The 26,966-nt window shown below is 43.8% G+C and overlaps 1 protein-coding gene across 1 annotated transcript in view; it reads left to right on the top strand.

The window, feature by feature from the left end:
- The window catches only part of SLC4A8 (solute carrier family 4 member 8), a 76,401-nt gene extending 58,767 nt beyond the window's left edge, over positions 1–17,634 (top strand). The window contains exons 18-25 of the mRNA XM_057701185.1: positions 1,145–1,306; positions 2,225–2,476; positions 5,141–5,209; positions 7,912–8,085; positions 12,564–12,701; positions 14,388–14,479; positions 16,338–16,433; positions 17,568–17,634. Coding sequence (XP_057557168.1) covers positions 1,145–1,306; positions 2,225–2,476; positions 5,141–5,209; positions 7,912–8,085; positions 12,564–12,701; positions 14,388–14,479; positions 16,338–16,433; positions 17,568–17,580 — 996 coding nt within the window. The 3' untranslated portion in view covers positions 17,581–17,634. The remainder of the gene's footprint in view (positions 1–1,144; positions 1,307–2,224; positions 2,477–5,140; positions 5,210–7,911; positions 8,086–12,563; positions 12,702–14,387; positions 14,480–16,337; positions 16,434–17,567) is intronic.
- Positions 17,635–26,966: the final 9,332 nt, after the last annotated feature.

Below are 26,966 nucleotides of genomic sequence, written 5' to 3'. Positions count from 1 at the left end.
AGGGGAAATGGGAGAAGGTCAGAGGAAGTGTTGCTCGTTGGTAGCCTCACTTTCAGGACACAGAGAAGACATTTTCTTCCTTCTTCTCTTCCCTGTTACACCACATGGCCCCCAGTGACCAAGATCCAGTCTGAAGGCTAGTGCTATTACTGATAGGTTAACGTCAGTCAGGGTTTAATAAGTTTTTGTGTGGAACTAACAATTTAACTGCCACTTAGAACATTGTTCCTAAGGGATCGTAGATTCTGTAAACTTTCAGAACCTAACCTGTTCATAATTTGGGACTTGGTGACGTTACTGACGAGTCTTTGAATCTTAGAATCGTAACCAGTACGGAACCAAATGTTTTGGATGTAACAGTCTTTGCTTTGTTTGTTGAGTTTGGGTGAGTTCTGGGCCAATTTGTTTCCCTGGCCTTCTATCCTCCATTAGTACTTGCCAAACAGAGTAAACTTTCCTTCCCCAGAGTACCTTGGCATTTTTTTTTGAGATGTAGGAGAGTTAAGGAATTTTACAAACACCCAAATAAGGTTTATGAACAGTGGTCTTATAGGGGAGTTGGAGAGGCTCCTAAATCACTCAAGTCCCCAAGTCAGCAGTCTTGGGCTCCTCTTTCAGGTCTCTAGTACCTGGACCCCTGTTTCACTGCTGATGGGAGGAGATCCTTAGATCAATCCCCTGAGATTCCATGTAACTGGCTCTATGTTGCCTTTATTTGTGCTGTAGACATACATTTTTGGCTTCTGGAGGGGAGCAGTGAGGAGGATAACCAAAGTTATTTATATTTGCCTTTGGAAGTTGTTAAATTCTTTTTTGACAACAGATTTTGTTGTTAATTATATTTTACTCGGGCTAATGTTGAGATAATGTTCTGTACACAGGGATTTGGAGAGTAGGGGAAGGAAGTGAAGGATTAATGAATATTCCATAATAAGCTGACAATTGAGGACCGACTCTTTCAAAAGGGGATTTGGAACAATGTCCTAGATCTCCTAAGGAACTGCTGTATTTCATGCTTTTTTTTTTTTTTTAAAGGATTCTCATTCAAGAATAAAAAGAAATGTGGTTGTTGTGATAGTTTGATCTGTTTCGCCCTAATGATTATAGTTAAAATACAAAATAAAACCTTGTTTTTTCCCTTTAGCCAACACGGGATGATCGAGGGTGGATTGTTAGTCCCATTGGCCCCAATCCCTGGTGGACTGTAATAGCTGCCATTATCCCTGCTCTTCTCTGCACTATCTTAATATTCATGGACCAGCAGATCACAGCTGTCATCATTAACAGGAAGGAACACAAACTCAAGGTAACAAGGAGTTCTGACCTAGAAAGACTAATAAAGGCAGCCTATTTCATTTTTTTTTTTTTTTTAAATTTTAGGGTAAGCCCATTTAGACCAGGAACCGTAGAACCTGGATAAAAGCAGTCATGGAAGGAGCTCGTACAGAGTTTCCAGGGGTTTCCAATCCCTCCATTAATGACAAAGACTGGTTTGGAGATGAAACTAGAGTAGAGCATGATTGTATGATGTGAAAGACGCTTGGAGTCCATTTCTCTCCTCTCAAACCTGTCGGGGAGGTTGGTGGGCAGAATTCTTGGTGGTCCCTATATAGCCACATGCTCTGAATCAGGCTTATTTTCCTGAGGTTCAGATCAGGGCTTGGGCCACTGTTTCCTAGAGACACGTATTCTCCCATTGATGTCCATTATTAAGGTTTCCAAACTGAACCTTGAGCCCAAGGATTCTAGGAGGTGGGGTTGGTGCCGATGTATTTATTAGAGAGAGGCTTTGTGCCTCATCTCTATTGCTTCCTTCTCTAGAGTAGGCAGCATCTGTGTTTGGTGAGGAATGGGGAATGTTTGTAGGAACCTATTTATCTCCAACTCCTGTAGGGTCGACCCTCTAGAATGGTCAAGATGTGGCTTGGTCTCTGGTTATTCTGCCAAGAAAGGATGAATCTTTGAATATGTGAGACTCAGGGTGAGATCTGGGGGCACGTGAATAAAAATTGGATATTAGCATGTGTAAGACCAGCTAAGGTTTCTCTTTCTTCTCTGTTCCCTCCAAACCAGGAGGGGCTGGAAGACTCTGCTGGAATCCCTGGACCCCTTCCTTCTTATCCATACACTCCTTCCTGCTTTGGGCCTGAGACTCTTAGCTCACTGTCCTATGTCCCACCACAACCAGCCCACTGATGGTGACGGAGACTCTGTTTCCCCACAGAAAGGATGTGGTTACCACCTGGACCTGCTGATGGTGGCCATCATGCTGGGTGTCTGCTCCGTCATGGGCCTGCCCTGGTTTGTGGCTGCAACTGTCCTGTCCATCACACACGTGAACAGCCTCAAACTGGAATCTGAGTGCTCTGCCCCTGGAGAACAGCCCAAGTTCTTGGGTATCCGAGAACAGAGGGTGACAGGCCTTATGATCTTTGTGCTGATGGGCTGCTCAGTCTTCATGACAGCTGTATTAAAGGTAACCATTCATTCATTCATCAGGTAAATCTTGAGTGCCTGATTTGTGCCCAGAATCCTGTTAGGTGCTGGGAATACAGCAGTAAGACAAATAGATACACATACAAATACTTGCCCTGAAGGAATTTGTTCTAGTGGGATAGACAGATCAGGTGTAGTTAAGAAAGTTAGTTAAGAAAACAAACATGGTAATTACAGAACATGATACGTGATAAAAGGAAATATATAGTGCTCTATGGTACTATAGAGAATTAAGGGCATGTGTTTTAGTTAGTGTGGTCAGAGAGGGCTGCTCTAAGGAGATGGTATTTAAGATGAGATGGAGCCAGCCAAACCATGGATGGTGGGACAGGGCATGGCCGGGAGGGAAAAAGCAGTCTAGACAGGCCCTGAGGTGGGAAGTAGTGATGTGTGTTCTATGGGCTCAGGGGTGTTGAGTTAAGGCAACAGCATTGAGGTGAGATTGAAAGTCATGCAGGGCCTTGTTGACGCTGGTAAAGGTAACCTCTGAAGGGTTTTAACAGGAGAGGGACATCATCCATTTCATATTTTAAAAAGATCTCCCTGACTGACATCTAGAGAATAAGTTTTTAGAGTTGAGGAAAAACAGAGGCAGAGAGACCGGTGAGTCTATTACAGGTGAGAGAGGATGGTGTCTTGGGTAAGAAAGTTGGGAGCATGGAAGCATAGAAGGCATGGCTTCTGTATACCTTGGAGGAGAGCCAAAGGTCTGGCTGGTCCACTGGATGTGGGATGGGGTGAGGGAAATGGAAAAAATCAAAATGCCTGCTAGGTTTCTGACTTGACCCTCTGGGTGGAGAGTGGTGGCATTTAAGAGGGAGAAGACTGTATGAAGGAGGAAGTGGTTTTGTAAGGGGTGGGCAGTGGTCAGATTTGAGGGAGATGTCTGGGAGGCACCTGAGTGAACAGGCTAGAGGAGGTTTCTGGACTAGAAATGTGAGTGTGGGAGTCAACAGCGCATCGGTGGTATTGACAGCCAAGGGAGTAGATGAGATCACTCAGGGAGAAGGGTAGCTATAAAAGAGGAGGACTAGAGAGAAGAGCAGGGTCTAAGGAGATTCTAGTATTCAGAAGCTCGGTAGAGGAGGAGATAGCAACAGAGACTCAGAGGAGCTACCAGGAGTGTATGATGTGAGGGAAGCCAAGCTAGGGGAGTGCTTGGTTAGAAACTGTCTGGAAAGATGAGGACTGAACCAAGGCCATTGGATTTGGCAACATGGAGGCCCAACGGGACTTGACAAGAGCAGATTTTTTGGAACAACAGAGCAGAAGCCTAATGACAGGAGCCTGGAGAGTACTTAGGTGGTGAGGAAGTCAAGGGCATGAGAGATAACTCTCTCTGTGATGCGGAACAGAAAAATGGGCAGTGGCTGGTGTGAGATGTGGGGTGAAAAGAGGATTTTTGGAAAGATGGAAGCTACCTTGAACATGAGAAAAAAATTTTTTTGTGGGTGTATAGCCTGCATCTGGGAAAAATGGAATAAAAAGGGAAGCTCTATCTGCAAGCCCCAACCGTTCTGGAGCACTTATCTCCCTTGCCTCCTCCTCCTCTTTTTGGTGGAATGCAACCACCTTGGCCTGAACCACAAATGCTACTTAAGGGTGAGAATTGGGAGAGACGGGAAAGGATTCTGAACCATCTTCCTGTCCCCTTACCTTCCACTTAATCTTGCCACCTTTCCTCATGCCCCTTCCCCCTTCTACTTTCTGTCCCCAGCCCTACCCCCCGCCCCCACCTCTGGTCTAGATGCCATCTGGAGGAGCCCAGAGGTTGCTGCTCCTCTGGGAATGTAACCACAAAGGCCTGGTGATGAGCATCGCCTGGCCTTCCTGTAAGTGTCTCAGGAGGGTTCTTTTAGGAAACCATTTGCTAGTTCTTCCAACAAGGTTAGCACCAAATTGAGATGTCTACTTACTCTAGAGCTGGAACAACATTAAATCCAATGGGGATTTCCTAGTTCAAAGAAGAATTACGTTTGAGAATGTTCTGTAGCCCCAGAATAAAAGCAAGTTGAGTTCAGTCTTTGCAACAAGACTTTCCTTGTCTTGATTCCATAGGCCTCATTACTCTACCTCATAAAGTTGCTCTGAAAGTTACCTAGATTGATACAGTGTGGTAAGTGTGTGTGTATATTCAAGTGTAATAGAATAATGTTGATGTTTCTCCCCCCATTATTCCTTCTTTGATAAGATACCTCCCTACTCCTGCCCTCAAGTCTCTGGTTAGTAAAAAAGCAAATGTTTTTAGTGTGTATTAAAATACACGAAATCCCTGAGGAGACAAAAAAGAGATTTTGTGTGTGTGTGTGTGTGTGTGTGCTTGCGCGCGCGCGCGCGTGTGCGTGCCCATTTCCCAGGAGGAGGAAGAGCCAGATGGGGAGAAGATGTGAGGCCTATGATTTAACCAGGACCAGATTACACTTACGTGTAATCATTTAATTTCAGAACAAAATGATTTTTATCATTGTCAGCTTCTGTTTTTGCTTCTACTTTTAAGCCATGTAAAGGCAGCAGCAACGAACGCAGCATTTATGCAGTGATTTTGTGACTTTGCTTCCTTCTTGGGGATTTGGAAGTTTATGTAATCTTGAGTGTGCTGTGATACCAAATTTAATTTCTGGCCTTTCTGCCCTTTTGTCTTCAGTTTATCCCGATGCCGGTACTCTATGGAGTTTTCCTCTACATGGGAGTGTCTTCACTACAGGGAATTCAGGTATTGCATGGTTCAGCCAGGCAATGTCTTCTCTTGGTGAGCTTACCTGTCCTGACCAGGGAGGGACAGCTTCCCTAGGGGAGTACAAACCAGTTCTTGAGAAACCATTTCCTAGTCGTGCTGCTTTAGCTCATTTAGACATTTCTTTGGACAATGGGCAAAATACGGTCATGTTGGCATGAGAGCACAGAGACTTCCAGGGTGGCCTGACTCAATGTCATGGTTCCAGTCATTCATCAGTTATTCAACAGAATTATAAGGCATATATTAAACACTAGATATTTTGTCAGATGCTGGTAAACTTAGATCTGAAAGGTTGGTCAAGAGCCAAACTGGCTTCCTCACATGGATGACCGTAGTTTTAGTGCCAGGCTAAAGTGTGTATGGGGGGGTTAACTGGGTGTACATTGGTAAAGAGATTAGGGCATCGTGGGAGCTGCTCCAGGTAAGCAGGTATTACTTTCTGTCACACCCTGTCTTTTCCCATCTATCAACTCATTCCTCTGTGTCCTTTGAACAGAGAGAATCAAGAGCTAACTTGGGTACCCAGATAATATAATTTAGCTGCTTCTTCTGTTGGTGGCTGCTTCCTCTTTGTTATTTTGGAATGTCCAATGGTTATACACTCTTATACACAGAGTTCTAATGTAACTTTGGGCAGGTTATTCATTTATTTTTTAAATTAATTTTTATTGGAGTATAGTTGCTTTACAATGTTGTGTTAGTTTCTGCTGTACAGCAAAGTGAATCAGTTATATGTATACATATATCTACTCTTTTTTAGATTTCTTTCCCATTTAGGTCACCACAGATCACTGAGTAGAGTTCCCTGTGCTATACAGTATGTTCTCATTGATTATCTATTTTATACGTATTAGTGCATATATGTTAATCCCAATCTCCCAATTCATCCCACCTCCTCCTTCCCCGCTTGGTAACCATAAGTTTGTTCTCTACATCTCTGACTCTTTTTCTGCTCTGCAAATAAGTTCATCTGTACCAATTTTTTTAGATTCCACATATAAGCAATATTATACAATATTTGTTTTTCTCTTTCTGACTGAATTCACTCTATGTGACAATCTCTAGGTCCATTCATGTCTCTGCAAATGGCACTATTTCGTTTCTTCTTATGGCTAAGTAATATTCCATTGTATATATGTACCACATCTTCTTTATCCATTCATCTGTTGATGGACATTTAGGTTGCTTTCATGTCCTGGCTATTGTAAATAGTGCTGCAATGAACATTGGGGTGCATGCCTCCTTTCGAATTATGGTTTTCTCTGGATATATCCCTAGGAGTGGGATTGCTGGGTCATATGGTAGCTCTATTTTTAGTTTTTTAAGGAACCTCCATACTGTTCTCTGTAGTGACTGTACCAATTTACATTCCTACCAACAGTGTAGGAGGGTTCCCTTTTCTCCACACCCTTTCCAGCATATATTGTTTGTAGATTTTTTGATGAACGGCCATTCTGATCGGTGTGAGAGTGATACCTCATTGTAGTTTTGATTTGCATTTCTCTAATAATTAGTGATGTTGAGCATCTTTCATGTGCCTCTTGGCCATCTGTATGTCTTCTTTGGTGAAATGTCTATTTAGGTCTTCTGCCCATTTTTTGATTGGGTTGTTTGTTTTTTTGATATTGAGCTGCATGAACTGTTTGTGTATTTTGGAGATTAATCCCTTGTCAGTTGCTTCATTTGCAAATATCTTCTCCCATTCTGAGGGTTATATTTCATTTTGTTTATGATTTCCTTTGCTGTGCAAAAGCTTTTAAGTTAATTAGGTCACATTTATTTATTTTTGTTTTTATTTTTGTTACTCTAGGCAGCGAATTGAAAAAGATCTTGCTGTGATTTATGTCAAAGAGTGTTCTGCCTATATTTTCCTCTAAGTGTTCTATAGTATCCGGACTTACATTTAGGTCTTTAATCCATTTTGAGTTTGTTTTTGTGTATGGTGTTAGGGAGTATTCTAATTTCATTCTTTTACATGTAGCTGTCCAGTTTTCCCAGCACTTATTGAAGAGACTGTCTTTTCTCCATTGTATATTCTTGCCTCCTTTGTCATAGATTAGTTGACCATAGGTGCGTGGATTTACCTCTGGACTTTCTATCCTGTTCTGTTTGATCTATATTTCTGTTTTTGTGCCAGTACCATACTGTTTTGATTATTGTAGCTTTTTAGTATAGTCTGAATTCAGGGAGCCTGATTCCTTCATCTCCTGGGCAGGTTATTTAATCTCTCTGGTCTCTGTTTTCCCTTTTATAATATAAGAATGCTCATATTTTCTGTATCCAGAATGTTATGAGGTTTCATTTTATCTTTTTACTGTAAACAATCAATGAAAAGCTCCAAATTCCTCAAAGAACAATAAAAGATTTGGTCTTTTAAGTGGAAAGATGCCATTGGCTTATTTTCAACACTCCCTGAAAAAGATCTTTCTCAGGAGCTACAGTGTGGCAGAGAAGAAAGAAAGCTAAACCCAGAATTAGAAGAGATAGGTTCAAATTTTGACTCTGTCACTTATCATCCTTGGCCAAATTACCTGTTCTCTTTTGAGACTCAGTTTCCACTTCTGTCAGGTAGAAATGGTATTACCTACCTTTCAGAGCAGGTGATATAAGAGACATGAATGGGATTAACAAGGCCCAGAGAAACTACCTGAAAATAAATGCCAATTCCCTCCTTTCAGTTTTTTGATCGTCTGAAACTCTTTGGGATGCCTGCAAAGCACCAGCCGGACTTTATCTACCTTCGGCATGTGCCGCTGCGCAAAGTGCACCTCTTCACCCTCATCCAGCTGACCTGCCTCGTCCTGCTCTGGGTTATCAAGGCATCTCCAGCTGCCATCGTCTTTCCAATGATGGTGAGTTTAAAAAGGTATTGTTCTTTATTTTTTTAAATAGTGATAAAATATACATAACATAGAACCATCTTCACTGTTTTTAAGCGTACAATTCAGTGGCATTAAAAACATTTACGTTGTTGTGCAACCATCACCACCATCCATCTTCAGAACTTTTTTCATCTCACAGAACTGAAACTCTGTAGCTATTAAACAATAATTCCCTGTTTCTCCTTCCCCTCAGTCCCTGGCAACCATCATTCTAGTTTCTGTCTCTGTGAATTGGACTCCTCTAGTTACCTCTTAGTGCAATCGCAGTATTTGTCGTCTTGTGACTGGCTTGTTTCACTTAACTTAATGTCTTCAAGGTTCATCCATGTGGTGACGTGGCAGGTGTTTTAGATAACAGCCATCCCAATGGGTGTGAGTTGGTATCTCATTGCGGTTTTGATTTCCCAAATAATTAGTGATATTGAGCATCTTTTCATGTGCTTATTGACTATTTGTATATCGTCTTTGGAGAAATGTCTGTTCAAGTCCTTTTGCCCACTTTAAAATTAGGTAGTATGTTTTTTCATTGTTGAGTTTTAGGAGTTCTCTATATATTCTGGATTTTTTTTTGGGGGGGGGCGTACACCAAGTTCAATCATCTGTTTTTATACACATATCCCCGTATTCCCTCCCTCCCTCGAGTCCCCCCCCACCCTCCCTTGAGTCCCCCCATCCTCCCCATCCCAGTCCTCTAAGGCTTCTTCCATCCTCGAGTTGAACTCCCTTTGTTATACAAAAACTTCCCACTGGCTATCTATTTTACAGGTGGTAGTATATATATGTCTGTGCTACTCTCTCGCTTCGTCTCAGCTTCCCCTTCACCCTCCACCCCCTCCCAAACCTCGAGTTCTCCAGTCCATTCTCTGCATCTGCGTCCTTGTTCTTGTCACTGAGTTCATCAGTACCATTTTTAGATTCCGTATATGTGAGTTAGCATACAATATTTGTCTTTCTCTTTCTGACTTACTTCACTCTGTATGACAGACTCTAGGTCTATCCACCTCGTTACATATAGTTCCATCTCATCCCTTTTTATATCTGAGTAATATTCCATTGTATATATATGCCACATCTTCTTTATCCATTCATTTGTTGATGGGCATTTAGGTTGCTTCCATGTCCTGGCTATTGTAAATAGTGCTGCAATAAACATTATGGTACATGTTTCTTTTGGGATTATGGTTTTCTTTGGGTATATGCCCAGTAGTGGGATTGCTGGATCATATGGTAGTTCTATTTGTAGTTTTTTAAGGAACCTCCAAATTGTTTTCCATAGTGGCTGTACCAACTTACATTCCCACCAACAGTGCAGGAGAGTTCCCTTTTCTCCACACCCTCTCCAACATTTGTGGTTTCCAGACTTTGTGATGATGGCCATTCTGATTGGTGTGAGGTGATACCTCATTGTGGCTTTGACTTGCATTTCTCTGATGATGAGTGATGTTGAGCATCTTTTCATGTGTCTGTTGGCCATCTGTATGTCTTCTTTGGAGAACTGTCTATTTAGGTCTTCTGCCCATTTGTGGATTGGGTTATTTACTTTTTTGGTATTAAGCTGCATGAGCTGCTTGTATATTTTGGAGGTTAATCCTTTGTCCGTTGCTTTGTTGGCAACTATTTTTTCCCATTCTGAGGGTTGCCTTCTAGTCTTGTTTATGGTTTCTTTCGCTGTGCAAAAGCTTTTAAGTTTCATGAGGTCCCATTTGTTTATTCTTGATTTTGTTTCCATGATTCTAGGAGGTGGGTCAAAAAGGATCTTGCTTTGATGTATGTCATAGAGTGTTCTGCCTATGTTTTCCTCTAGGAGTTTTATAGTGTCTGGCCTTACATGTAGGTCTTTCATCCACTTGGAGTTTATTTTTGTGTATGGTGTTAGGAAGTGTTCTAATTTCATTCTTTTACATATTGCTGTCGAATTTTCCTAGCACCACTTATTGAAGAGGCTGTCTTTTTTCCATTGTATATTCATGCCTCCTTTGTCAAAGATAAGGTGCCCATATGTGTTTGGGCTTACTTCTGAGTTCTCTTATATTCTGGATATTAATCCTTTACTGATGGTGAGTTTTTGTTTTGTGGTTTGGTCTTTGCAGGAGCAGCATTATTTTGGGGACCTTTAGGTGTGAATGTATGTGTGTTGTAGTTTAACATGTTTAATTTTTAAAAATTTTATTTATTTATTTATTGGCTGTGTTGGGTCTTCGTTGCTGCGTGTGGTTTTTCTTAAGTTGCAGTGAATGGAGGTTACTCTTTGTTGCAATGTGCAGGCTTCTCATTGCGGTGGCTTCTGTTGTTGTGGAGCACAAGTTCAAGGAGCAGGCTCAATAGTTGTGGCTCGCGGGCTCTAGAGTGCAGGCTCAGTAGTTGTGGTGCACAGGCTTAGTTACTCCACAGCATGTTTGATCTTCCCAGAGCAGGGCTTGAACCGTGTCCCCTGCATTGGCCGGTGGATTCTTAACCACTGCACCACCAGGGAAGTCCCAGTTTACTATGTTTACTTTTAAGGCTGCTAGTCTGCCTGTCTGTCTGAATTTCTTTCTTTCTCTCTCTCTTTCTTTCATGCATCTGATATGGAGAGGACTCTTCATGTTTGCAATAATTTGCATTTACCTCAAAGCAATATGTTTCCAATTTAGAATTTATTGCAATCAGAAGTGTCTATGGTAGTGGAAATACATCATTTCAAGCCACTTGGAGAAAGGAAGAGGTTGGTCTAGCACTGACAAGTGACTGGGACATCCTTGCCTCTTTTCTAACTAAAGCAAGTGCTTTGGAAAGGAGACCAGGAAAGCTGAATTGTGTGGTGCAACAGGTGACAACCTGTTTTCTAAAACTAGGGTGATGATGAAATTCTTGCCTCCTGTTCCATCTGGTCCTCTTGATGCCTTGCTCTCTCTGGCTCACTCTGTTTCATGAGGATGCTGAGAATTCAGTGGGCTGTTTGAAAGTTCCCCAAATGGTGGGCCTCAAGAGGGAAAAGCCAATGAGGGTAATATCTGGTACTCCTTTAGGTACTTTTGAACTCTGTCTTACTGAGAGAATATTCAAGGGTGAGAAGACTGCAGGGTTCTTTTTCCCTAATCTCTTAGGTATATACCCTCCTGATGGGTTTCTCAATTTTGTCAGAATGTGTAGGGTTCTGCATTTGGGTGTTATGTTCAGGGCTTGAGTGTTTGGTTAAAGAAATAGCAAGTTCCTGGCAACTCCTGGAAGGGATACCATCAATTTTGGCTTTATTGGGCAAATAGTCATTGAAATTAGGGAGAAATGAATTTTTTTAATGGTTTTTTAAAATTAATTTATTGGCTCTGTTGGGTCTTCATTGCTGCACACGGGCTTTCTCTAGCTGCAGTGAGTGGGGGCTACTCTTCATTGTGGTGTATGGGCTCCTCATTGCAGTGGCTTCTCTTGTTGCAGAGCACAGGCTCTGTGCACGTGGGCTTCAGTAGTTGTGGTGCATGGGCTCAGTAGTTGTGGCACATGGGCTCTAGAGCGCAGGGTCGGTAGTTGTGGTGCATGGGCTTAGTTGCTTCGCGGCATGTGGGATCTCCCTGGAGCAGGGCTCAAACCCATGTCCCCTGCATTGGCAGGCAGATTCTTAACCACTGCATCACTTAGGAAGTCCTGGGAGAAATGGACTTAAGTAGCCTGATTTGCCCTGTTCCTGGTGCAGTCAGTAGGTTTAGCTGGGGGAACACCAGTCAGTCCAGGCAGGTCATTCTGGGTTATTATTGGTTCTCTTTTGGCTGAAATGGCCCTTATGGGGTGAAAGTGGAGGAGCAGTTGAGAACCCTGGTCGTTTCTATTGAGGAAATTAGCTGTCAGATTTTAGGCACTGACAGCTGTGAGAAAGCTGTTACTTTCTCTCCCAGGCCTTAGTTTCCTCATTTATAAACTTAGTGTCAAGGCAGGCCAGAGGGCAGAGACGAACACCATCCGAGATCCATGATGCAAGCATAAAGCAAGGATTTTGCAAGTAAATGTATAGGCAGAGGACCCAAGCAAATCCAGGTGGTCCTTCAAGGCCCTCTCACCCCGTGGTGACCCATGTTTGGTTTGAGCTTGGCTGGCCCCACCAAAGCCATCTCCTGGAGAGGCGCACCACCTCCACACTGCCCGGTAGCTCTTGCTGATGGCCTCAAGCCAGGGGAAGGCAGCTCTGAGGGCCATCTGTGGATGAAGGGTTTCTCTTTCCAATGAAGGAATTAAATTAGTTCAATTAGGGAATCAATAAGTCGTAGCGTTATTATGATGGGAGTTAAATAAAATATTGTATATAAAACACTTAACTTTGTATCTGGTACATAGAGCCTCAATAAAGGCAAATCTTATGATTATTATGAGTTTGATTTTGCTTGACGTGCCCTAGTCTGCTGTGAAAATAAGACTTTGCTTTTAACTCCAAGGAGTAAATGAACCCCTTTTAATTCACTTTCTTTATTTTCCTTCAGGTCTTGGCCTTGGTCTTTGTCAGGAAAGTCATGGATCTCTGTTTCTCTAAGCGGGAGCTGAGCTGGTTGGATGATCTCATGCCTGAAAGCAAAAAGAAGAAGTTGGATGATGCCAAAAAGAAGGCCAAGGAGGAAGAGGTCATAGTTCTTGCACCAACTTCACGCTTTGGGGCAGCTTCAAATTACAGAACATAGGAAGGGCCACATGAAAAGTCAGCATGTCTGGAATCCCAAGGGTTATATTTAGGAGCAGGAAAGATTACTCCAAAGATATTCTTAGCCGATGTCTGTCCTTCATCTTCAGATTTGATAACCAGTTGTTTTTCCTCTGTTTGTCTACAGTCTACTTATCAGGTTCACACTTAGAATATGAACATGGAAGCTGCTCTTATTATCAGATCGAATGATTCATGTTCTCCTGAAGGTCTAATTTGACAAGTATATAAAACCTATTATTTTCTGAGAGTATTTGTTACATACCTAATTGCAGATGATGTTGTGGTTTGTGAAGGTAACTTGCAGAGGACTTTCTGTCCTTCCTCATCTCCCTCAGCACTTGGCATCTGCCATCTGCACAATGAACCTTTAATCAGTGACCTATATGTGCAAAGAATGGATGTGTAGCAAAATGAAAATACTAGTCCAAGAATGAGGCTGAAAGGGCTTCCAAATACAGTTAGTGCCTGAAATAGTGTCCTTTGAAACTCATTTTAAAGGATTTTTTTCCCCTAAAATCTTGAATTTTAAAAATCTTGTATTGTTTTTTCCAGCATTATTCAGATATAATTGACATATAACATGGTATAAGTTTAAGGCGTACAGTGCAATGATTTGATGTATGTGTATACTGTGAAATGATTGCCATAATAGGGTTACTGAACACATCTATCACCTTGCATACTCACATTTGTGTGTGTGTGTGTGTGTGTGTGTGTGTGTGTGTGGTGAGAAATTTTAAAATCTAATCTCTAAGCAATTTTCAAATATACAATACAGTATTGTTAACTGTAGTCACCATGCTGGATATTATATCCCCAGAACTTATTCTCACCTCATTGACCACCTTCACCCATCCCCACTCCTACGCCTGACAACCTGTTCTCTGTTTCTATGACCTCAGTTGTTTTAGATTCCACATGAAAGTGGGATTAGACAGTATTTGTCTTTGTGTGACTTGTTTCACTTAGCATAATGCCCTCAAGTTTCATTCATGTTGTTGTAAATGGCAGGATTTTCTTCTTTTTTTTATGGATAAAATAATATTCTATTGTGTGTGTGTGTGTGTGTGTGTGTGTGTATTTTATTGTGGAATATTTCAAACATATACAAAGGTAGAAAGAAGAGTCAGTATTCATATTTCCCCAATTGCCTGATAATTGTTTTTAACCATCCGTTTGAATCAGGATCCAAATGAGGTTCATATATTACAATTGGCTGATATATTTTAAAATTTTCTTTAGGGGTTCCCCTCCTACCTTTTTTGTTTTTGACCTATAGGGTTTCCTGCCATTTCGATTTTACTAAATATATCTTTTGGTATCATTTAACATGCTCTTCTGTCCCCTATATTTTCAGTAAATTGGTAGTTGTATCTAAAGTTTTACTCAGATTCAAGTTCTTTTTTGTAAATACTGTCCCATAGGTACAGATATTGGGTTGTCTCTCTTTTTGTGGTGACTCAAATCTATGAAAGAACATAATTACACTCTCTTATAATGAATGTGAGAGAAAATTAGGTAGAAATTATGGTGATTGAAAAATGGGCTGGCGTAGACCATTGGTTTCACTTGATCCAAGGTGAAATAATATCTCCTTTTCTTGCAGGAGGCTGAGAAAATGTTAGAAATGGGGGGAGACAAGTTTCCCTTAGAGAGCAGGAAGTTACTAAGTAGTCCTGGAAAGACCAACAGTTTCAGGTAAAACTCCCCCATCACCAAGGAGTTGACTGTTCTGGTGGAAACGTTCTGGCTTTGTGGTGGGGGGTGGGGCCACAAATGCAGCTGCTGGTATGAAGAGCTAAACATTCAGCCTCCCGGTTCCAACCTGTGAAAACACCTTTCCTTTCATGGTTTCCTGAGGGCCTGCCATGCACTGGGGACTATGCCAGGTGCTGGGAGTCACAGGAGGACAGAGCTGCGGGAGCCCATGTACTCTTCAAACCAGTGCTCCTTCAGCCTTTTTCTGCCACCTTCCAAAGGTGAATAGGATGTAGTCTTTGCTTCTCAGCCTGGTGGGCATGAAATTCCCATGCTTAGGCAAGCCTTTGGGGGATGGGCAAAGACAGCCCCTTCCAGCTGGGCTCATGGCGGCTACAGTCCTAGGAGCCAAGGGGGAACCGAACTGGGATTCCCCAAATTCCTTACTGCTGCCAGCCATCTTAGCCCTTTGGTCTATTAAACCTGCTGCTCACCACAGATCACAGGAAGCTAAACTGGTCCATTTGTGGTTTCATTCCTGGTGTTTTGTTTTGCTTTGGAAGAGGAACACACACGCTGAAAGAAGCCCAGAGGTGGAGAGGGTGCAGAAAAGGAAGAGAGAGGGATCTGGGTCATCTGGGTGCTGGATAATTTGCTGCTGAATTATTGAATTGACTGCGGTTTATACTGAGGGGGAGATGAGAAAGTCTTTTCCTTGGTTATTTATTTATTTGTTTGTTTGTTTATGACAACTAAAAATAGTATATATTTAAGGTGTGCACCTTTCTATATATATGTAAAATGATTACTACAATTAAGCTAACGACATATCCATCACTTATTATACTTACTTTTTTTATGTGTAGTGAGAACACTTGAGATCTACTTTCTTAGCAAATTTCAAGTGTATGATACATTATTATTAACTATAGTCACCATGCCTTACATTGTCTGCAGAACTTATAACTAAAAGTTTGTACCCTTTGATCAGTATCTCCCCTTTTCCCCCACCTCCTAGCCTCTGATAACCACCATTTTATTCTCTGTTGCTATGAGTTCGATTTTTTTTAACTAACCCTAAAGAAGTGGAATCTCTGATCTTTAATAAACTTTCTGCAAGCTGTCATGGAAGCAGCCATAGGCTTTGCATTCTCTGCGGCAAAGCAGGAGCCGTGTTCCTTCTCTAGCAGATGCTACCTGCTCTCCTGGCCTTTTAGGAGAGTCTGGCATGTGGAAAACTTTAGAGTACTGGGCAGCAGGGGGTTGGGGGTTGGGGGGGATCCTAGGAGACCAAGGACTGGATTCAAGGTCTTGATTCTCCACCTACTGACATTTGACTTTGGACCGTCTTTTAGCCCTACGAGATTTGGTTTCTACACATTCAAAATGAGGATGTTAATAATCTCTGATACTGCGATAGTTAAGATAATGTATTGTAACAGTCCTTTGTAAACCGCAAATGGAAGAGATCTGGCCAGGTGAATGAGGAAATGAACGGAGGTGCTTAGCGCCATGCCTGGCACACAGCAAGCGCCCAGTACGTGGTAGCTCCCTATGCTGCCACTTCTGGCATCAAAGCACGGGCACTAGCATCCCCAGAGGGGCCCTTCAGAGGAGAGAGGAACGATGGGGGCAGGGCTGGCTGCTAGCCAGCACCCCAGCCCAGCCCTCAGCTCTGACTCCCAGGCCGCCTTGCCTCTTGCTATTCCAACCATCTGGTTCCCAGCGGTCCCGAGAGCTGGGAGATGAGCTCCCTCAGACCTCATCTTTTCCCTCCCAGTGGGTGGTGGGCATCATAGACGGAGATGTATATCTTATTTGTATGTCTGACATTGACTGTCCTAAGCATTGATTTCAGATGTGACCCCTCTGAGATTAATATATCTGATGAAATGCCTAAAACCACAGTCTGGAAAGCTCTCAGTATGAATTCTGGGAACACAAAGGAAAAGAGGTATAATTGCTGATTTTTATTTCTGACTTTTAAAAATAGCAATCATGTTGAAAGTAAAATGTATTTTAGTTGTAAAATTGAATTTATCTATTAAATAGCACATCTAGAACTGTTGCTAACCCAACAGAATAGCTATAAGCCTAAGAAAAACAAAAATGTTTTCTAACTATTTGAGCGGATACACTGTTTTGAGCTGCCCATTTACACAGGCCCAAAGTCAGGATGGAATTATTTTGGAATGTAAATTTGCTTTATCTGTTTTGTTCCCTTAATCCTCTTTCCAGCTCCCATTCAGAATCTGTAGAGCATCTCTTTGGTTATTGCAACCACACAAACTGAAAAATCCCTAAAATATTTGGGTAGTGTTGGTAGTATGGATACAAACTTCAACCTATTTAACTTATCCTATAATGAGAATTATTGTCAAGTAAAGATTTTGAAATATTAAATTGTAACTGTTTTCTTATTTTAGAAACTAAATTCTGAATGTTATTTGTCAGTAGCTTAGACCAATTTTAATCTGGTTAATGAAAAAAATGGAAAGACTTGAGACACTTTTGCCTACACTGAAGTAGGCTATGTACTCAAATTACATGAATAATTTGGTCTAAACACTAAGTCATCAGATAACTGAAGGTACAATCTTAGGTCTTATGAAAGACAACTTGTTTGAAAAAAAAAGCAGTAGGGTAGTTTAGGAGATTTGGCTTAGCTATTAATTCCATGTGTAACCTGGCAGTCCACTGTTTCTGGCACTCGATTTATTCAGCTGTGAAATGGGGGTAATAATAACTGTCTCACTCATAAGGCTGCTCTGAGGAGAAACTGATGTGCTTTGGAAAGTCACAGCCACAAGTGGGTGGTAGTGATGGGCTATTTCTTCATCGAATGGGTTAAAATAAATCTGTGCTGAATGTGAGTGAAATATAGAATCTTGTTTCCTTCAGAGGAAAATCCAGGCAGCTGTCGAAATGTATAACGCACACGGTTATTTTTAGTTGAGAACTAGTCTACTTGTAAATGAACTTAAAATATAGCCAGATCCAAATTGTGGTGACATCTTCAAAGTACTGTGTTAAAAGCAGGAATGAATCATGTGTTCCCTTTGTGTCTAATTGTAACACTTTTATTCAGTCTCTTCAACTAAAAGTCTTTGCTGGCATGGAGGATGTGGGCCGTGAGGTGCCACAGGGAAGACGGCGAGTGTCTCAGAGAAGAAGCGAGCCCAAGTCTGGCCCTGTCCTTGGTCCCGTCCAAGCCATGCGAGCATTCAGTTGTTGGTGACGTGCATTGGAGGGCATTGCCAGGTGTGAGCGTGGAAGCAGAAGACCACCTCCCGTTGGTACTTCTCCTCTTCCTTCTCTTTCTCTTCAGAGCTGCCACCATTGAAGACCCAGCTTCCCATTTGCCAGACATTTCCTCTGAAACCCTCTGCTGGCCTGCTGAGCCGCTTGGGTCCATTCTGCCACTGGGTGTCTCCTCAGTGAGGTCCCTCTTGCTCAAGGTTGGGGTGAGGAAGTGGCAGGAAAGCAGAGAGAAAAGGGAAGCCTCTCCAGTCCCATCGTGACTGCAGGCTCCTGGGCAGCCCTGGGCCTTGGTTTGGTTGCCTACTCTGGGGGATGCTGGTCAGACCCAGAGGCCGCCAGGAGAGTCTGCTCCTAGGAGGGCCAGCGCCCTGAGCCTTGGCAGTGCCCACCACTGCAGCCAGAAGATGCCTCTGCCCTGGTGCGTCTTCGTCACTCCCTAGCAGCAGCCTGCGGAACTCAGCAAGAACCTTGAATGATGAAAGGGCCAAGAGGGACACTGGCGTTGCTTAGCTTAGACAGGAAAAGGCCCGGGGAAAATCCATGATGATGAGTGAGGATGAGCTTTTCTTGGTTTCATTGATAGAGTACGAGAACGAGCTTCAGTGGCTACAGAAAGAATTAGTTTAGACGCCAGGAAGGAATTCCTAGCCTGAAGATTTGTTGTAGTGTCTGCTTTCTAGATATCTGAGAAAGGTTTGATTATAGTCGTTTGTGAGTAGAAAAGGAGATAAGGTTTTTTATTGGCCATGTTGTGGAAACATCCATGTCTTGCTGCTGTCTCTTGAGGACACATTCTGATTCCCGTTCCTGGAGAGATCCAGGTGCTTACGTAATGTCTCCTTAGCTGCCTTAGTAGCAAACCATCATCAAACTCAATGGACCAAACCACCTTCATCATCCTGGATTTTTTTGTTGACAAATGTTCTGACTTTCAGATGTAAAAAGCCACACTGGGAAATGAACTATGAGTGGTGAAATTAATTTTGGTATTTAGTTTAAAACCATATTTATAGTTTTTGTCTCCTCTTCTCTGTTGCAATGAATATCGAGCGTTTGGGCTCCATTGTGTATAGACTTTCCCTTCCTTTATGCACAGAATGTGACTAGCAAACATGTCGGTACCCAGGGGATCAGTTCAGTTTCCATCCTGGCAAATATTTGTACACTGGGACCATCCCTCGGTGTGCTCTCCTTTCATAGGTGAAGAGTTGGCTATGTAACTTTATTGAATTTTGTATTCCTTAGACTCCAAAAATATATTAATGTTATTCTAGTCTTACTCTAAGGACTTTTGATATTGAAGGAATCTTGCATTTTCCTACTTCCCTATCTCATAGAGCCAGTTCTTTTAATACACAGATGATTTTCAAAATATTTAACTGGTATAGGATGGACACCAACCACTCAGAATGGATGCCTGCTGTAAACAAATAGTATGTATGGCTGTACTAGTGCCTATTGGCTGAATGTCATGCTTCTTTCAAATACCAAAATGGCATCCCTTTGAATTATGGGTATTGTTCCTGGTTTATCTGATTTCTACTCACAAGGCTGTTTCAGGGACAGCCTCGGCTTCCTTTTGTATGGTGCAGACAGGAACAGGCATGCTTCTTTGAACTACATGGGCATTAAAATCTTTGAGAGCCAAAGCTTCACATTTTATCACCTTAGGATAATTATAATCATTGTACCTATTTAGCTACCTAATTTAGAAAAATCATAAGGCGACCAGTCATTGGGCAAAGCTTTCTTGCTTACTTTCCTGTCTCTCTCTGGCTGCTTCTCTGGCTTGCCTCCTTTTTCATCTTCTCTGTTCCCTGAGGACACCCCCCTCCCCTTTTCCTCCCCCATCTTGCCCTGCCCACCTTTTCCTGCCACTTCTGTATAGGGAGGGTGGTGGCCACTTCCCCTGTTCCCCTGGCCTCAGCATGGCAATAGGGAATACAGCAGGGAAGAATCTCTCCATCATGCAATAGAGTCACTCAGAAAAATCTCTCCTTGCACGCGGACATCTTGTGATGCTCTGTGCTGCCAGGGTTCCTGAGAGTGGGGCGCCTGTCTTTGCAGTGCACTTCCCGAGCCAGACCATTCTAGGATACTGCGCCTTCGTAATGTTAGCTACTTTGGAAGGCTGTGCCAGTCTTTTTAGGCTGCTGGATTTTCCTCAAACAACAGCTAGCCTCGTTTGTGCTACATCTCGGTGGTAGGAACCATTCCCTACTCTTCCTTTCTTGCCTTTCCCAAGTCCCACCCATCACTCAGCCCCAGTCCTGGCTGCTTCCCTGCTCAGTGGCTGGTGACTATGGGTGGCAGAGTCAAGTGGGGCGATGTTTAGGGTAGGAAACTGGGAGTGGTGGTGAAGAAGCAGCCACTTGTGTGTGTGTGTGTGTGTGTGTGTGTATTGTATATGCATGTGCATTTACCAACAAGTGAGAGTGTATCCATGAGATTTCATTGCTGCTACTAAACAACCTCATGTACCTGAGCTATGGGGACATCAAACGAATATGGTCATTCTCCCATCTAGGGCTTCCTCTCTCTATTCTGATAGAATTGCCTGAGGGCAAATACAGGTAGATTAGTCTTAGAAAAAGATGTTTAAGCTCAACACTAAGGAGAAACTGATTTAGGGGTAGAAAGCAAGGCAGATAGTTAGGTAATTCCCATGCCCAGGCTTGCTTGGGCCAGAGAAGTAGTCCACGTCTTTTATGAAAGGGGAAATTTCAGGAGTAGTTTAAGTGTTGGCAGGCCAATGCCCTGATAAGCTGGTAGTATATAGTTGGAAGGGAGGGAGGCCAGGGATTTAAGAAAGTGATGGTGAGTGGAATCTTGGTTCTAAGCAAAAGAACTGGCATCACTAAGTAGGTGGGTTACTTCCTAGCCTATGACTTAGGGAAGGGTTGGTCTAGATGGAAGGTGAAGGCCAGCAGAAATATGCCGTGAAATTGCTCAATATATTTGGTTGCGTAAAATGCAGGCTCGTCCTTTGTAACTGTGTATGATTTCAAATTTCTGATAATGGGATTATCAGGAGAGCTGGCCTTTACTGCACATAGCTCCTCTCCCCTGCTCCTTGTTTGTATAAATTTGCCTTTGGGGTAGAGAGGTAGGGAACCATATATTTTCTTTTTTTTTTTTTTAATTTTTATTTTATTTTATTTTTATTTTATTTTATTTTATTTTTTTGGGGGGGTAGATATATTTTCAAAAGAAGTTATAAATATTGCTATTACTATTTGTCTGGGATGTGACTGGCTTTTAAATTAGTCATAAATGTTTGATAAAAATCTGGTATATGCTAAGTCTTAGGTTTTGTTGACATCTCAGGCTGACAGCTATGACTTTCAAGAGTTCTCTGGTTTGGGGAATCTGGTTTCTGGTCATCTGAAAAAGACAATTCCCTGGTCGACTTTATTTTCTACCTAGTCAATGCTCTAGTCTTCTCTCTTAATAGAGGAATCAGTAATTCTCCCTGCAGCTTCTCCGTCAATTTCAACGTCGGTGTTCGGCGTCTCCACATTTTCCTGACTCACAGGAGAAGGCCTGACCTCAGGACCTGTGGCTTTCATTTTAACCAGCATCAGCTATACTATGTGGTATGTTCTCCCTGCTACTTCGTCAGCTTCTCTAAATGTCTTCTTCTGCAGGAGAGTTAGTACCTCCTCTGAGGGTTTTTAATCACTCTTTGCTCGTTCACCACTGCATTTTCCTCAGACTTCTCAGGTTCCCAAGCCACATCCTGGCAGGACAGTCAACATGCATCAGATGCTCTCAGCCTTCTTGACTTTCTTTTGGTTGTAGCTGCCAGGCCTCCTAAGGTAGAAATCCTTCCTTCTGGCCCTGACTGGCCAAATGAGACATCGTCTAAGTTCTGCCCCCCAGCTTTTTCAAGTAATCTTACCCCTCCTTTCTGTTTCCTCAGTCTTTCAAGTTCTCCTTGGAGGGAAGAAGTTCTTGGTCGGAGGTCCTAACCACCGTCACCAGTTAGGGCTGGTGAGAGGGGGAGGAGGCTGGACAGTTCTGGGGCTTGTCAAAAAGGGGACTTTATGGTTATTTGCCTTATTTAAGATGAGGGACTAAGGATTCTCAAGCCCTCAGGCTCATGCATATTTCAGTGTAAATAGAGAAAGACATTCCAAAGCCAGACAGGAGGGATTTTTCTACCAAATCTACTCTTGATGATTCTTGGTGCCCTTGGGGTCTTGCATTAATTATAGAGAATGGTTAGTTGACTCAATTCGTATTGCTTTATCAGAAAGGAGGCTGATTTTCACAACCAAGAGAGGTGTGAAGTAACTATATCATTGCTTGAAGCTTGAAAAGAGGAAAGGAGTGTCACCTGAATCTTTTCAATAGGAAAATTCAGAAAGTGGAATGATTCAGCCATAGGCATAATTCTTTTAGGAGATTCTGTGCTCAAAGGGAATGGAATGATTTCTGATCCTTCTGAAAAGAAAAGGAATAGCATTTTCTTAAGCCTAACCCGCTTTCAGCATTGGAGAATACAGACTTTTTCTTCTAGCTGATGGCATTAATATTTTTGAGAGGGAGAGCAAGCCCACCCACAGCCCTTTCTGGAACCCAGCAGAAATCAGCAGAGCTTGGATTCTCTTAGCAGGTTTGCAGTTGACTCCAACATGCAGGTTTTTCACACGTGCAATAACATTGGAAACGGAAGTACCAAACTGAATGTGCAATTACTCCTTTTGCAAAAGAGGCCAAAATCCTCTTCCCTGTGTCCCTCTCCCATATTCACTCCTCCAAGATGATAAGCCTCCCTGTTATTTATCTGTGTCCGTCTGTCCGATTGGTTAGCTACGGCTGCCCTCCCAAGCACATGCTGTCAAGTGGAGAGCAGAGCGACCTTCCCACGGAAGGGGACGGCTTGAGGTGCTGGTACATTTCCCTCGTTTTCTATGTTCTTCTTTCTAGTAGGTCTCCTGTAGAGATAGAGATATTTTTGTTTTAGAGATTCCAAAATATATATTTTTAGTGTAAGAAATGTACCCTCTCCACACTCCATGGTGTAAATAGAACCGAGAACAAATGTGCCGTTGTGATAATCCCGTAGCGATCTGTGGTAGGACCCCCTCCCTCACCGCCAAGTCTCATGGTCTGTGTCTGTGAACCAGGAGAGGTGATGGTGACACCTCTGCCTGCCAGACCTTCCTGTGCTCAATGGGTGAAAAATAAAGTCTGTGTAACTGTTCACACCTGTGGTGTTCTTTGAGCTCGAACCATGGGGCTGGGCCAAGGTGACCACCTTCCAAACTTGGGAAGGAGAGTTATGAAGGTGGGGAAAGGTGTGGGGTCTGCTGAGCAGGCCTGAAGAGGGGCCCGGACACTTCCTGGGTGCACCCCCTGAGCACCCTCTGGGCAGAGCTATGGAAGAGGCCAGAAGGCCCTTTCTTTGGGGACCACTTAGGTTTATGTTTGGGTGGGGGGACAGGACAGCATGAAAAGAAAGCCCACTCTGGAGATACAACCAGGCTGATGAGACCAATTGCTAATATTTAAGGACTCACCACTGCACAGAAATCCAGATTTAAAAAATCTACTGTCACTCAGGATATTTTTGGTTTTGGGGGGCAGGGTGGGGATGCTCCTCTTCTCTTCCTCTCAAATCCAGTCGTTGGAGGGATGGAGAAAAGGGAAAGAGGGAAGCCATGGAGTAAGAGTAGAGAGATGAGTGAGGGGGTGAAAGGCAAGGGTGGGGGGAGAGCTGGGAGAGCCAGTCAGCGAGCTTTGTGGGACGTGACTAGGAGGGCATCAGCTGGTAGTGTCCTGCACACCAACCCCGTGTGGATCTTCCAGTAAGGAGAACCAGGGCAAGTGGGCTGTGGACACGAGTTGAGCCAGCTTTGAGGCCTTTTATTATCTTTGGCTATATACGTTATGTCACTTTGTCTCACAGAGAGACGTGCTTATATTGCATTGAGTAGTGGGTGGTGTATGGGAAGGTGCAGGGAATGGAGCCAGTTTTCGTCCATTAAGACATGAAAAGCACTTAGGATGGCACCTGGCATGCAGAAAGCATAGAGTGAGTAACAAGAAATCTGGAGCTGGGTGGTTCCTGGGTGGTTACTGGCAGCAGTCACATCAAGCTCTGGTCAGATTCTCTGAAGTTCTCTTGGTTTTTACCTCATAGTCACAAAATGGCTCCAGAAGCTCCAGGCATCACATCAGACAGCATAACTCCCAAATGCAAGAGAGGGTGAGTGGACTTTTCTCTAGCTTCTCCCTCTCTCTTTTAAAGGGGAAAACCTTTCCCAGAAGGTCCCCCCTACCCAACATGTTGTTGGTTAGAACTGGGTCACATACCCACCTCTAAGATGGGGGAATACGATGGGATTACCTTGTTTGGCTTGGACCAATTGTCTTCATCTTCCAGGGTTGGGCCCATCTTCTTTGACCATATTGCTGCTCTGTTACTTGTATAAAAGTAGGATGCTGTTAGAGAGGAATAAAGCAGGAGCTGTAAGCGATTAAATATCCGAAAGGGGGCTTCCTTGGTAGCACCATGGTTAAGAATCTGCCTGCCAATGCAGGGGACACGGGTTCAATCCCTGGCCGAGGATGATCCCACATGCCATGGAGCAACTAAGCCCGTGCACCACAACTACTGAGCCTGTGCTCTACAGCCCATGAGCCACAACTACTGAGCCCAAGTTCCACAACTACTGAAGCCTGTGCACCTAGAGTCCGTGCTCCACAACAAGAGAAGCCACTGCAATGAGAAGCCCGCACACCACAACAAAGAGTAGCCCCCGCTCTCTGCAACTAGAGAAAGCCCACACACAGCAATGAAGATCCAACGCAGCCAATAAATAAAAATAAATTTATTAAAAAAAAAATATCCAAAAGGGTCTGCCAAAGGACCCAGGGGAACCTGAACCACGGGGCCTCCTGCAGAGCTGGAGCCAGGGCGCCGCAGCAACAGGAGCCTCAGGAGGCCTGGGATCCTCCCTGCAGGTCAGTGGTTCTCCACCTGCCTCTACCTGAGAGTCACCTGAGGAGATTTTTTAACCTACTAATGCCCGGCCCCAACTCCACGCCAGTTACGTAGACTCTCTGGGGATAAGCGCAGGCAGTGGTATTTGTTAAATTCTCTCCAGATGATTCTTACGTGCAGGCAGGGTTGAGTGTCAACTGCTATCACGCTTCACCTTCATCTTGGCCTGACTCAGCTCGTCTGTGTCTGCTTCACTTCCAACCGGCTTATTCTCACCCACCACCCTCTGTATATGTTCTTCTACCTTACAGCTCTTCTGCAATGTCAGTGTGTCTCTGCCTAACCTATCACAGCCTTAACCACCTCCAGATTCTTTCAGCTCCAGTCCCCGTGGCTCACAGCTTTCACTGTATCAGATTCCCAAGGCTGAGAATGTGACTGGTCCCTGCTCATTGTTGCTTAAACATACTGTAGGTCCCTGACCAGCCTATGAATCAGAGGCCTTTGGGTCTGGACCCACCCCTGGGCCAACTGGGGGAGAACTAGGGTCAAGCAGTAAAAAATATGGCAGTTGAGGGGATGTTCTTTCAGCCAGAGCTGTGACTTGTCAGTTTCCCTTAGAAGGAGACAAGTGCTGGGGAGACAGAGTAATTTATGTGCCTGTTATCTTAGCGATGTCCAAGGCTGATCCCTGGGTTACAGAACCTGGTCACGAGTTCACCCCTTTTACTGAGACTCACAGGTGATGCTCGCAATAAAAGTGGACGAGTATTGCATTGCTCCCTCCTTCAACCATCGCCCCAAAGGTCCCTGGCAGAGCACACTCCCCACAGTCTCCCCTGCCTGGTGGATGTCAGTGCCCACAAGTGGAGGGAAGTGCAGAGCTTTCCCGTCAGGAGGCTCCGGGGGTGTGACTGAGGCTCCCGGCAAGCAGGAGGGTAACTGACAGGAAACCAGGGACAAGCCTGCCTGGCTTCACGTCCGAGCTCTGCATTCACAGCTGTGTGACCTGGGGCAGCTTGCCTCATTGTGCCTCAGTTCCTTCCCTGAAAAATGGGAGTGATGAAACCGCCTGCTTTATAGGCGTTTGGGTGACCAAGTTCACTAAGCATGTAAGGCCGGCCCCTCACTGTGTACCCCCTGTGCCTCCCCTGGGAGCAGGTCCACCCCTCTCCTGCCCTTGCGGTCCTCAGACTTGCAGCTGTGGCGGAGTGGACCTCTAGAGTCAAGGGGAAAGGGGTCTCCGTCCCTGTAACCTTTGCCTGTGTGATTTATAGGTTTTAAGTCAGAAAGGAAGAGGCCTCACTGGGGCTTTCTGGTCTCAGCCGCGCTCTCCAGCTCCGCTTCCATTTGGGGCTGTGGGATGCTAGTCCAGTGTAAGAACATCCGTTCAGCCATTGATCTGTGGGGGTATACTCCCTGGGGGCAGAGGGGAGTGGTGGGGTGACTAGGGGATTCCTAAGCCCCTAAAGGGTAATGGCCATTTCTTCATTCTTCCTAGAGCCCCCAAAGCCCCTCCCCACTCTCAGAAATTACAAGATGACTTATCACCTGACTTCCTTAATAGACACCAGAGGGTAAAGAGAAGATGCCCAGACCTTGGCTGCTCAAAGTAGTGGTAAGTTTTCTAGTAACTTTGGGCTGTGTGATTCTAGCTGTAATTTTGAGTCAGAAGGGCCTCCATGCCCTCTTTTAACAGACCTATCATCACTCTCATCACCATCAAAAGCCTTCCTTGGGCACCTCATAACCTACCATGCGGGGCTGAAGCCTTCACCAGAAAATCACTGGCAATAGTGGCCAACATCTGTCACATGTGTGACGTGCCTGCCCAAGTGTATCACACACACATTATCAGATCCTCACAGAACACGGAATGGGTACCATTTCTCCTACAGATGAGGAAAAGGGAAGCTCACAAAGATTACAGTATTTAAGTCCACACAGCTGGCAGAGCAGAGACTTGAGTGAGCCCTTGTTTGTGTGTGTGGAATCTGTGCCCTCAGCTGCCACTCTCTACTGGCTTCATAAGGTTCCCAACTATGGGGTCTGCATCTAAAACACGTGCCCTGATAAATACAGAAAGGAAAAGGGCAGACTGAGAAACTGATTATAGAAGTATACAATTAGAGAACATACCAGTTACATGACGTGTAAATAGCAGGCAAAGTTGAGAAAACAAACAAAAATTCCAGAAAGAGTGCCTACGATATGGCAGGTATGCAATGATTTTTTCTTTTCTTTTTTTTTAACTGAATGGCCAAGGAAGTGGTC

This window comes from Hippopotamus amphibius, chromosome 12, assembly GCF_030028045.1.
Source record: "Hippopotamus amphibius kiboko isolate mHipAmp2 chromosome 12, mHipAmp2.hap2, whole genome shotgun sequence".
NCBI classification, from domain to species: Eukaryota; Metazoa; Chordata; class Mammalia; order Artiodactyla; family Hippopotamidae; genus Hippopotamus; species Hippopotamus amphibius.
The sequence above is the reverse complement of the archived record's forward strand: the minus strand, read 5'-3'. Positions and strand labels throughout refer to the sequence as shown.